Raw genomic sequence first — 13813 nt, forward strand, 5'->3', positions numbered from 1 at the left:
CATAAATACACGTGTAAATATTAGAAGAAGGGAGCAAGTCAGTGTGGGAGACAGAGCACAGGATGGAGATGGTATGATTGGACAAACAGAGCAAAACTGGGCAGGAGTCTGAAACATTCAACAGAATTTAGATTTGGTTGTAATTTCTTAACCTTTGGTAAACAGCAACAACATGAATGGATTAAATTAGGGCAGCGGTGGTGAGAAAGATAAGAAGTTACTAGAGAGAATAAATGGGAAAGAGCTGTCCCTCCCACCCACCTAATTCCTCAAGTGTCTATCTTCTTTCTGCTCTTCATGTAAAAGGATGTCACCTTCCCAGAGGAAATATAGTGCTGAACAATTCCCTCTCAGGATGAAACAAATCCCTCCCAAAGGCAAACTACAGAGCCATTCACTCGAACCTAGTTCCCAGCCTGACTGTCTCAAGCAAAGCTTTCGAGGTGACTAGCAATCCAGGATCTCAACCAAGTCAAGCCATCATGATCCATGTGGGCCTGGACCCTAGCCTAGTGGCTGTTCCACATTTAGCCTCTTGCAGATCACCATGGGGCTAGTTTGTCCCTAAGCCTCTATCTGCTCTATTGGCATAATACTGAGACACCTAACTAATGCTTGTTTATTTACAACCCTGAACCTCTCTCCTTTCCTCCAAGGTGAAAAAAATCTTTTAGGTCTCCTTCATACTCAGGTTTTATTTGACGTAGAGTCTGGGCACATGGTACCAAAACCCGGGATCAAAGATAATAGAAAAGAGCAAGACAAGCAGCTAGCTACCTGGCCCCATCCCAGCTTCAGATAAGTCCAGCTCTGGCCCTGCTGCCTAACTAGGTGTGGGGCTGGCAGAAAGCAAGGGCAGGAATAAAATCCCCTTGCGGAGGACTCAGAGAAAGCCAGTTTTGTTTTGAGGCCAACTTGGAGGTACCTCTATTCTCTAAAGTTAAGAATAATTTCTAGAGATTAAAGATGGCGGCATGAGAGGCGAGACAGAGGCTTCCTCCTAAAACTGGACACAATTAGAAAATTTAATTGGTGCAACTAATCCTGAGAGAGCAACAGGAAAGAGGGCGGCATCAGACTGCACACACCTGCAGAAAAGAGCAGAGCTTAGCGAACGGGGTAACATACCAGAGCTGTGGCTCCACAGGACCCGAGCCCCTCCCCCACCCCAGCTCACCTGCGGGAGAAAGACAAACGGAGCAGGGAGGGAGTGGAAGGCTTGGGACTGCTGAATACCTAGCTCTGGAGATCTGCGCTGAGAGCACAAACCTACATTTCATGGTGCTTCCATAAGACTCACATGACTACTGGGTTGGAAAGTTAATACAGGCAGAGTTCCTGGGGACACTGGGATTCCGGCCACTTGTGGAAAGCAGGGATCCATATCCGGCTGCTCTGGGACAAAAACATATACCTGTGTGCCCGGCCCATTGGCTCAGGCAGTGGAGACAGGCACAGGAGCCAGGAGGCGGGGAACAGCTCTTTCCTACCCCCAGTACAGCTCCCCTGCGACCCCTGACATTGCTTCAGGGGCTCAGCAGCTCTAGAATAGAGCTTCTGGACACTAGAGGGCGCCATATACAAACATGAAACGCCAAAGGAACCTTGTCCAGAGTAAAACTGTTAATACAACTCCCGAGAAAGATTTAAATGATATGGACCTCGTGACTCTTCCTAAAAGGGATTTCAAAATAAAAATCATCAACATCCTAATGGAGGTACGGAAAGACATCCAAGAACTCAGGAATGAATTCAGGTGAGAGAGCCAATCATTAAAGAACACAATGGAGGGTATTAAAAGCAGGTTGGATAGGGTGGAGGAGACAATAAATGAAATAGAAACTAGAGAAGAGGAATACAAAGAAGCTGAGGCACAGAGAGAAAAAAGGATCTCTAAAAGTGAAAGAATATTGAGAGAACCACGTAACCAATCCAAACGGAACAATATTCGCATTATAGGGATACCAGAAGAAGAATAGAGAGAGAAAGGGACAGAAAGTGTCTTTGAGGAGGTAGTTGCTGAAAACTTCCCCAATCTGGGGAAGGACATAGTCTGTCAGGCCATGGAGATCCACAGATCCCCCAACACAAGGGACCCAAGGAAGACAACAGCAAGACACATAGTAATTAAAATGGAAAGATCAAGGATAAGGACAGACTGTTAAAAGCAGCCAGAGGCAGAAATAAGATCACATACAAAGGAAAGCCCATCAGACTAACATAAGACTTCTCAGCAGAAACCTTACAGGCCAGAAGGGAGTAGAATGATGTATTTAATGCCATGAAGCAGAAGGGCCTGGAACCAAGATTACTTTATCCAGCAAGATTATCATTTAAATTTGAAGGAAGAATTAAACAATTTCCAGATAAGCAAAAGCTGAGAGAGTTTACCTCCCACAAACCATCTCTGCAGTCTATTTTGGAGGGACTGCTATAGATGGAAGTGTTCCTAGGGTTGGATAGCTGACACCGGAGGTAGTAAAATCATGGTAGGGAGGGTGATTGCGAGGCAAATGCAAAATTAAATTGACTATCACCAAAGTCAATACACGGATAGACAAAAAGTACAGAATTTGATACCTAATATATAAAGAATGAAGGAAGAAGAAAAAGGAGAAGAAATAGAAAAGAACCTTTAGATTGTGTTTGTAACAGCATACTAAGTGAGTTAAGTTAGACTCTTAGATAGTAAGGAAAGTAACCTGGAACCTTTGGTACCACAAATCTAAAGCCTGAAATGGCAATAAGTACATACCTATTGATAATCACCCTAAATGTAAATGGACTGAATGTACCAATCAAAAGACATAGAGTCACTGAATGGATAAAAAGGCAAGACCCATCTATATGCTGCTTATAAGAGATTCACCTCAAACCCAAAGACACACACAGACTAAAAGCAAAGGGATGGAAAAAGATATTTCATGCAAACAATAGGGAGAAAAAAAGCAGGTGTTGCAGTACTAGTATCAGACAAAATAGACTTCAAAACAAAGAAAGTAACAAGAGATAAAGAGGGACATTACATAATGATAAAGGGCTCAGTCCAACAAGAGGATGTAGCCATTATAAAAAGATATGCACCCAACACAGGAGCACCAGCATATGTGAAACAAATACTAACAGACCTAAAGGAGGAAATAGAATGCAATGCATTCATTTTAGGAGACTTCAACACACCATTCACTCCAAAGGACAGATCCACCAGACAGAAAATAAGTAAGGACACAGAGGCACTGAACAACACACTAGAACAGATGGACCTAATAGACATCTATAGAACTCTACACCCAAAAGCAACAGGATACACATTCTTCTCAAGTGCACATGGAACATTCTCCAGAATAGACCACATACTAGGCCACAAAAAGAGCCTCAGTAAATTCCAAAAGACTGAAATCCTACCAACCAACTTTTCAGACCACAAAGGTGTAAAACTAGAAATAAATTGTACCAAGAAAGCAAAAAGGCTAAAAAAACACATGGAGGCTTAACAACACACTTCTAAATAGTCAATGGATCAATGACCAAATTAAAATGGAGATCCAGCAATATATGGAAATAAATGACAACAACAACACAAAGCCACAATTTCTGTGGGACACAGTGAAAGCAGTCTTAAGAGGAAAGTATATAGCAATCCAGGCATATTTAAAGAAGGAAGAACAAACCCAAATGAATAGTCTAATGTCACAATTATCAAAATTGGAAAAAGAAAAACAAATGAGGCCTAAAGTCAGCAGAAGGAGGGACATAATAAAGATCAGAGAAGAAATAAACAAAATTGAGAAGAATAAAACAATAGAAAAAAATCAATGAAACCAAGAGCTGGTTCTTTGAGAAAATAAACAAAATAGATAAGCCTCTAGCCAGACTTATTAAGAGAAAAAGAGAATCAACACACATCAACAGAATCAGAAATGAGAAAGGAAACATCATGAAGGACCCAACAGAAATATGAAGAATTATTAGAGACTACTATGAAAACCTATATGCTAAGAAGCTGGAAAACCTAGAAGAAATGGACAACTTCCTAGAAAAATACAACCTTCCACAACTGACCAAGGAAGAAACACAAAAGTTAAACAAACCAATTACGAGCAAAGAAATTGAAGCAGTAATCAAAAAACTACCCAAGAAAAAAACACCCGGGCCAGATGGATTTACCTCAGATTTTTATCAGACATACAGAGAAGATATAATACCCAATCTCCTTAAAGTTTTCCAAAATACAGAAGAGGAGGGAATACTCCCAAACTCATTCTATGAAGCCAACATCACCCTAATACCAAAACCAGGCAAAGATCCCACCAAAAAAGAAAATTACAGACCAATATCCCTGATGAATGTTGATGCAAAAATATTCAATAAAATATTAGCAAACCGAATTCAAAAATATATCAAAAGGACCATACACCACAACCAAGTGGGATTCATCCCAGGGATGCAAGGATGGTACAACATTCGAAAATCCATCAACATCATCCACCACATAAACAAAAAGAAAGACAAAAACCACATGATCATCTCCATAGATGCTGAAAAAGCATTCGACAAAATTCAACATCCATTCATGATAAAAACTCTCAACAATATGGGTATAGAGGGCAAGTACGTCAACATAATAAAGGCCATATATGATAAACCCACAGCCAACATCATACTGAACAGCGAGAAGCTGAAAGCTTTTCCTCTGAGATCGGGAACAAGACAGGGATGCCCACTCTCCCCACTGTTATTTAACATAGTACTGGAGGTCCTAGCCACAGCAATTAGACAAAACAAAGAAATACAAGGAATCCGGATTGGTAAAGAAGTTAAACTGTCACTATTTGCAGATGACATGATACTGTATATAAAGAACCCTAAAGACTCCACTCCAGAACTACTAGAACTGATATCGGAATACAGTAAAGTTGCAGGATACAAAATTAACACACAGAAACCTGTGGCTTTCCTATACACTAACAATGAACTAATAGAAAGAGAAATCAGGAAAACAATTCCATTCACAATTGCATCAACAGGAATAAAATACCTAGGAATAAACCTAACCAAAGAAGTGAAAGACCTATACCCTGAAAACACTCTTAAGAGAATTTAAACTCTGAAGACACTCTTAAGAGAAATTAAAGAGGACACTAACAAATAGAAACTCATCCCATGCTCTTGGCTAGGAAGAATTAATATTGTCAAAATGGCCATCCTGCCCAAAGCAATATACAGATTTGATGCAATCCCTATCAAATGACCAACAACATTCTTCAACGAACTGGAACAAATAGTTCAAAAATTCATATGGAAACACCAAAGACCCCGAATAGCCAAAGCAATCCTGAGAAAGAAGAATAAAGTGGCAGGGATCTCACTCCCCAACTTCAAGCTCTACTACAAAGCCATAGTAATCAAGACTATTTGGTACTGGCACAAGAACAGAGCCACAGACCAGTGGAACAGATTAGAGACTCCAGACATTAACCCAAACATATATGGTCAATTAATATTTGATAAAGGAGCCATGGACATACAATGGGGAAATGACTGTCTCTTCAACAGATGGTGCTGGCAAAACTAGACAGCCACATGTAAGAGAATGAAACTGGATCACTGTCTAACCCCATACACAAAAGTAAATTCAAAATGGATCAAAGACCTGAATGTAAGTCATGAAACCATAATACTCTTAGGAAAAAACATAGGCAAAAATCTCTTGGACAGAAACATGAGTGACTTCTTCATGAATATATCTCCCCGGGCAAGGAAAACAAAAGCAAAAATGAACAAGTGGGACTATATCAAGCTGAAAAGCTTCTGTACAGCAAAGGACACCAACAATAGAACAAAAAGGTACCCTACAGTATGGGAGAATACATTCGTAAATGACAGATCTGATAAAGGCTTGACATCCAAAATACATAAAGAGCTCACACACCTCAACAAACAAAAGCAAATAATCCAATTAAAAAATGGGCAGAGGAGCTGAACAGACAGTTCTCCAAAGAAGAAATTCAGATGGCCAACAGGCACATGAAAAGATGCTCCACATCGATAGTTATCAGAGAAATGCAAATTAAAACCACAATGAGATTATCACCTCAGACCAGTAAGGATGGCTACCATCCAAAAGTCAAACAACAACAAATGTTGGCGAGGTTGTGGAGAAAGGAGAACCCTCCTACACTGCTGGTGGGAATGTAATTTAGTTCAACCATTGTGGAAAGCAATATGGAGGTTCCTCTAAATGATCAAAATAGACTTACCATTTGACCCAGGAATTCCACTTTTAGGAATTTACCCTAAGAATGCAGCAGCCCATTTTGAAAAAGACAGATGCACCCCTATGTTTATTGCAGCACTATTTACAATAGCCAAGAAATGGAAGCAACCTAAGTGTCCATCAGTAGATGAATGGATAAAGAAGATGTGGTATATATACACAATGGAATATTATTCAGCCATAAGAAGAAAACAAATCCTACCCTTTGCAACAACATGGATGGAGCTAGAGGGTATTATGCTCAGTGAAATAAGCCAAGCAGAGAAAGACAAGTACCAAATGATTTCACTCATCTGTGGAGTGTAAGAACAAAAGAAAAACTGAAGGAACAAAACAGCAGCAGAATCACAGAACCCAAGAATGGACTAACAGTTACCAAAGAGAAAGAGACTGGGGAGAATGGGAGGGTAGGGAGGGATAAGGGCAGGGAAGAAGAAAGGGGGTATTATGATTAGCATGTATGTGGGGGGTGGGGGAAAAGGGAGGGCTTTGCAACACAGAGAAGACAAGTAGTGATTCTACAACATCTTACTATGCTGATGGACAGTGACAGTAATGGGGTTTGTAGGGGGGACTTGGGGTAGGGGAGAGCCTAGTAAACATAATGTTCTTCATGTAATTGTAGATTAATGATAACAAAATTTAAAAAAAAAAGAATAATTTCTGGGACTGCAGCCTAAGGAAGTGGCTTAAGAGAAAAGAGAAAGACCTGAAATTACAGATGTGCTCTTGATGGCAACTAGTAAAAACAATGTGGCTAAAGGCAAGAATAAGAAAAAACTGGAAGTGTTCTGTAGGGAAAATGATCCTATTGCCAGGATCCTCACCTGACCCTAAATTGGCCTACTGCCAGGCTAATGCTTACATTCCCGTTGGCAATAAACCATTATTGTTGGTGTCCACCTGGTGCTCTGTGCAGAGGTACAGAAGGAACACTGAAGATGGGCTTGCTGCATGCAGACTATCCCAGATGGAGACGTGAATACAGTACTTGCCCTGCCACCATGAGAATAAAGCTTGGTATAAACCCTTTCACCCCTAAAATTCTGTTGCTATTCAGTCTCACAGAAACCAGAGTGAACTTGCCCGGGGACAATCCCCCTCAGGCTAGACATGGTCTTAGGGCAGGGGTTATAGTTATTAATAGTTAACCAAAAAGAGGGGGATAGGGTGAGGGTCTAGGGAATCACAATATATTTAATCCCAGAATGCTTGGGACAGGCACCTGAGGAGCTCCAGTAACAAAGCAGATCCCTAATTCTACACCTGCAGAAACATATCATCTGAAGTGTTAGAGAAGTTAAGTAGAGGGCAAACCATTCCAGAAGCCCCTTTTATGTGAATGATTAAAGAAAAACAATTCACAGATTAAACCAGCTAAACTCAGCAGAGCAAGGCCCATCTCTTCTCCATAAAGGAACAAAACAAGGAAAAGGTCTTCAAATTATTATTCCCCACAGAAACTGCTGGCACACCCTTAACCTATGTAGACAGTAAAGCAACCTCCCCACCCACCACTCTTAGCCCCCAGAAAACATTCAAGCTTTGAATCAATGAAAGGTTTCTTACAGTTCAAGGATGAGGTAGGGCAAAATGGTTGTTAAGGCTAATGCTTACTGATGGTACATTTATGTGGCCTGGCTACCCTCTTACACAAAGAACTTTAAGCAGTGTGTCTGTGCATCTGTCAGTCTCTGTCCTTCAGTGCAGTCAGACACGTAAATGTAAAGCTTTCCAGGATGGAGAAAAATGAAACAACAGTTTGTAGAAATCCTTGGACTTTGAAGCCAACCCAAGCCAGGACATGCAAGATAGGGCTGATCCCCACGAAATCTGTTTAGTTTTCAAAACTCAGAACAAATGGCTGTGATTTAGTACCATCTACCCAGATAAAAAATTTCAGTGTAGATTGACCCAGTCCTCATATTTAACAAAGATACTAATAATTACTGAATATCTACTGTATGTCAGGTAAAATTAAGCCTGTTCTACCTCTCCTGTGGAAAATGTTAACTATAACTTCTTGAAGGCATAAGATCATCCATGCTGGTTAAGACATTTTTTTCAAATTGCTTGACAAATTAGTACTTACTTATATACCTATTAACTCTTGCCTAACACGACAGCCTTTTTTTCAAACTGAAGGGCCGGCTGCAGAGAAAAAGCACAGCGTACACACACTACGTCCTATAAGATGCCTTTGCGAGCAGTCTGAATTTGCCTTTGGGCCCTATCTCTCAAAGTCCTAGACTGGGGGTGACTCTAGTTCTGTGATAAGACAGAAAGGACTGGAGAATGGAATACCACCTGCCGAATACCTCCAAGGGGCCCAGCAGTCCCAAGGACCCACTTGGCAGGAGAGCACCTCCTTGCCTCCACCTCTTTCCTAATGCCCTTCCCCAGCCTGATGGCACAGGCATATTAATGCCTCACAGAAGCTGCACAGCACAACAGGCCCTGTTCTAGGAGTAAACAAAGAGTGAAACTTAAGATCCAAGATAAGTAGAAGAAATATAAATATGCAGAACTGCCCTCAAATACAAGTGCACTTAGAAACACACTGAAAATAGGCCCTCTGAGAGATGCACAGACTCTAAGGAAAATAACCGTGCAATTAAAAGTTGGAGCCAAGTCAGTGAGTCTGGAAAAGGCTCACTAGCCAGCGGCTTTCAGGTTCAGACATGCAAACCACCTTCCCCCAATACCTTCTACCTGCCCACCTGCTGCTGCTGGTTTCCTCATGCACTGCTGTTTCCTGTGTCATTCTCTAGTGGACTCACATTCTTACACAGATGCTGGAGTGTGAGCTTTCATATTTGGACAAAACTACTCCACTTAAATTGCCAATGGAGTACAGTATATACTGCTTTGGGCACTCAATCCTTAAAGTAATAATGCACATGCTAATGTATGAGGTACAATAAAGAGGACCATGTGAGATAAATATGTTCCCATCTTTAAACAGGTGAATAATGCTCAGTAAGGCCTAAAGGGTTCACCACACAAGGGGTGCCTGGCGACTGAGACCACCTGAGGGAAGGTGGAGATGAAGCTCCAACGCTGCAGGGCATGCTCACCGACTAGGACGACAAGGAGACAAAGTACTGAGAGTTCTCCCTTGCTGTTTTTCTTGGGGGTGGGGGAGTGCTGAGGGAATATTAACTCCTGTCTCTGCTGTTCAATACACATGATGCAGGTTCACACTGTAACCTGTCTTTAACTAACCAAGCACCTACCCTCATACTCTTGCCTGCATATGCTTCTTCCCATGATGACACCGCTTAGGTCTTCCTTTGTTATTTTACTGTTTCATCAGTGTGTGTTTTGTGTGTGTGTGTGTGTGTGTGTGTGTGTGTGTGTGTGTGTGTGTGTGTACAAACACACATGCACATGCCTGTGCAGAAAGATGAGTGAGGAACCATAGATAAGGAGTTAAAATAAGCATTAGTCTTCCCACAGACAACCCCTAAGGATGGGTAAATGGAAAAGGAGGTGGGCCAGTTAGTTCACTGCTGCTTTTTATAAACCTGTTTCATTTTTCAAGTATCCACATATAAACTTTGTTTAAAGAGGCAGTGTGTTTGCAGTGCCAGGTTTGGGAACTGTCCTGGAGTATACGGTATAAGAAGTCAGATTACTCACCTAGAGTAACGTCTGTCAGAAACAAGATGTTGTTGGTTGAACACCCAATGCTATTTGCAATCTTTCGGTAACTCTCACTCTCCACTTTGTGTCCAATCTTGGTGTCAAAGTGACCATCAACAAGCTGAACACAGAGAAGGGGAAAGACTGATGCTACAAATACACTCGCAACCCCTTGGTCTCTCATCCCTTTTCTCTGAAATACATGACAATCATAAGTGACTTCATCCATTCAATAAGTAATTACTGAAAGTCTACTTAATAGAGAACATTATGGAGATTACAAAAAGCAAAAAGTGAGACTTTATAGAAATAAACATTTGGAAGAAAACTATCAATTCAATGTATATAAAATCATTATATGTTCTACTTGGTTTCTGTGATGAGCATTAATTTTATATCAAATCTTTTAAAATATACATGCCCCTAAAAAATTAAATAAAATATACATGCCCTACTTTCTATCCTTTAAACACTATTTGCCCTCAAACTACTTATGAGACTTAGTTTCACTCCTGATGAAAAGTCCTTTTGATCCTGGAATGAACAGGTTTCTCTAACCTGCCTTGTTAATAAGCTGCTGCTTTACTTTCAAGAAGCTTTCATTTTCTAATTAAAACATTTTAAAATTCCACCCAAGATAGCCTTGTCATCTTAGAAATAATTGGGATCAAATAGATAACCTGCTAATTTAACCAACAGTAATTAAAATAAGTCCACAATTAGGATCAGCTATTACAATGTGATCTTTTAAATACTTTCAGAACTTTCCACAAAGTAAAAACAAGCCTATCAATCACTCAAAGACAAATTAAGGTCATACTAACATGACTTTTTTTTAACTTTTAAGAAGTTAAATTGGTTTTGAACATTTTCTTTCTCAAGAAATGTGTCTGCCTCACTTAGTAACCAGAGAATAAAGTTTTTATTATTGAACTCAGTAATTATCATGTCCTGTCTACTATTACCTTTTTATCTATTTCATCAGAGAGAGCAAAAAAGAAGTTTACATCTGTATTCAGATGAGACACAGTTACTAAATGGATGCCAATAATTAAAGGGTTTCATTACTGACTTAAAATTTGATTTAGAACTAAGATAACAAGGGGAACAGTACTAAAATGAGAATATGACAATCTCTGTTGGGAGCCGGGGCTATGTCCCTTCCCCCACGTCTGAACACAGCATGGGAAAGCACAAGCTTGAGAGCAACCGGTGCAGTCCTTGGAAGTTATCTGCTCACAAAAACATATCTTGTCCTTGAAGATGAACCAAGACTCCTCACTCTGAAAATAGGGAGACCTTGAGGATGTGTAAAAACACCTCCCCGCCAACGCCACCTAAGGTCCAATTATCTCCTGACCCACTTGCTACTTGTATAAATTGAGCCTGTAAACAATAAACTTCGCCAGCTTGATCAGACATCCTGTCTTGCTGGTCATTCTTTGTGTCTCTTGCTTGTCTCATTTCTGCACGCGTCTTCGGCACACTCCACGTTCGTCCCGCGGGCCGGGACAAATCTCCAAAGCCAAAATGTTTTCTGCACACAGTAGAGGCTCAATAAATATTTATTTTAAAATATTGGCTGAGTAACCTACTGTATATCACTAAGTTTAGCCTGTAGTTGGTCAGCATTTCTTTTTAAAGTTCTAAATACATGCCCTTTTTCCAATGACCACCCTGTCCTCCAGGGGGCATAAGGATGGCAGGACAGAGCAGCTAGCAGGAATTTTTCATGTACAAGAAATGTAATGGTGGTTTTAACAACTATTCAGTAATGTGCCTAGTTCTCTTCCATAAGAATGCTGTTTCTGATAAAATAAAATCTGTTACCTCTCTAAAGTGCTAGAAAGTCATGACTTCACCTTGTACTCTTCTGCATTTAGGAAGTCTGAGTGTGTGTGTGTGTGTGTGTGTGTGTGTGTGTGTGTGTGTGTGTGTGTGTGTGTGACAGTGCCATGTGCTACTATTTTACATCTTACCTGTTACTTTAAACACCCAAAGGAAGCATGTTATTAGTTTCCTTTGGGTTCCTAATATTGGCAAGACAGCTGATTTGTAGGCTAGTTCATGTCTCATTAGCTGTATTTTCTATTTTCATATATATGTGAATAAATGAATTAGCTGGTTCTAGTACCACCATCATCAGAATCACTTAGGATAGATGTTTAAAAATGTCTATTTCTGACCCACCACCCCAGGGATCTAAATTTTTAACAAACTCCCTAGGCAACTCCTAATGCTCGACAAAGTTTAGGAACCTTTGATGCAAAGACTGGTACCACAGAAACATTTCACCATCCCTTTAATGTAGTCTCCAGAATTTCTACTTCTCTTTAAAACCTGCTTAGCATAAAGAAATGCAATTACTTGAATGGTGACTTAGCTTCACTAGCTTGGACACTGTCAAAAGAATGACAACAACAACAGCAGAGCAATCAGACCACCCACCTCTAGGATATTGCCCTCTGTGGAATGCCCGAACAACAGCTTCTGTGCCTCGACACTCCCTGAAGAATAGATATACACCTTCATTCCAGCTTCTCTCCATTTCCTGACTGCTGGAACTACGTCTTCAAAGAACCTAGAAGAGAAACCACTAAGTTAAAAGGCTGAACACATTCCCTAGCCAGATGAAAACCAGTCCAAATAGTTGCCACAGGTTTCTCTATTTGTGCCCAAATGGTCACCCAGAGGAGCAACTCCATGAGACTCTAAACTCCCACAGATTAAACAAATCACTAGAGTTCCAGGATCGCAGATTAGAAGCAAGGATTTAGGTGAAGAGAATAATTTTTGACAGCCACACTAATGACAGTAGAACATGATTACAGATAAAGGGATGAAATAAAAATGATTTTTTTTTAAATTCCAAGGAACTCAAAAAAGCAAGAAAAATAACACTGTATTATTATGTAAGAAAATATCTAATTATGTCAGTGTGCCTTCAGGAAGCATGGAAATGCTTTTAGAAAGATCTGCATCCAAACAAAAGAAAAAATATTTGGGGGCTCAAAGCTATTAATCTTTGATTAACTAAAAAACAGATATACATTTCTCAAGAAATAAGACAAGCTTAAGTTTTACTATACCGAAAAAAAAAACATTAAGTAATACTCAGTTACTTGTACCACCACACATTAGCTAATATATCAGCAAACAGTCTCTGGTTTTCTGATTCCTGACACTCACAGTCTTGTTTACCAATTCTACACCATCTTCCACAGTCAGTAGTGGAAATACTATCAGCAGAGATGGGTGAAAAGAGAAGCACAAGAAACCTGGGATGTGGAACCAGTCATCTTTAAAAGATAAACTGGAAAGTGTCAGAGAAGTCTTACGCTGGATAAAACAGCTTAATATGTTGCACTAACTTAAGAAAGAGGTCACTTAGTTCAAAACCAGCACACACAATTGTGAATTACTGTGTGCTACTTTGCACTCAGACACAAGCTTTTTCCATGCTGAATCTGCAGGCTGTTACTGCTCCAAAGTAAAGACTTAGAAGCCAAAGGTAACTAATTTCAAGTCCCTGGTTTCCTAACTCAGAACCAAGACCAAGAGAAGGAAGGACTATTTCGACCACCGTCTTCTGGTTCCACTCTATTGTGTCTACTTGAAAAGTGATCTAGCTCATACTTTGAGAGCACAGAACATAGTAGCACTCTAGACACTGAGTGACCCTAAAGTGAAAGGGTGCATCATCTTGTGTTCTTATTTCTCTAACAGAGCAGAAAGCGGGTAATCTAACAATCCAGAGAAGCAGCCCCACAGTGCTGTCACTCACATGCTATCGATCAAATGTGACTTAGTTCAAGGAAATCACCATTTTCTAGGAAGCTGTTTTAATCTGGGATTAATAGTCCTTCAACCATCCCACAAAGCCAGACATGC

The 13813-nt window shown here is 40.3% G+C and overlaps 1 protein-coding gene across 3 annotated transcripts in view; it reads right to left on the reverse strand.

The window, feature by feature from the left end:
- ENOPH1 (enolase-phosphatase 1) overlaps window positions 1-13813 on the reverse strand; it is a 92792-nt gene that overhangs the window by 56466 nt on the left and 22513 nt on the right. For all 3 annotated transcript variants that reach the window (XM_073237405.1, XM_037021134.2, XM_037021135.2), the window contains exons 4-5: window positions 12371-12503; window positions 9920-10043 (exon numbers count right to left, since the gene is read on the reverse strand). In XM_073237405.1, coding sequence (XP_073093506.1) covers window positions 9920-10043; window positions 12371-12503 — 257 coding nt within the window. The remainder of the gene's footprint in view (window positions 1-9919; window positions 10044-12370; window positions 12504-13813) is intronic.

This window comes from Manis javanica, chromosome 5 (genome assembly GCF_040802235.1).
Source record: "Manis javanica isolate MJ-LG chromosome 5, MJ_LKY, whole genome shotgun sequence".
Lineage (NCBI taxonomy): Eukaryota > Metazoa > Chordata > Mammalia > Pholidota > Manidae > Manis > Manis javanica.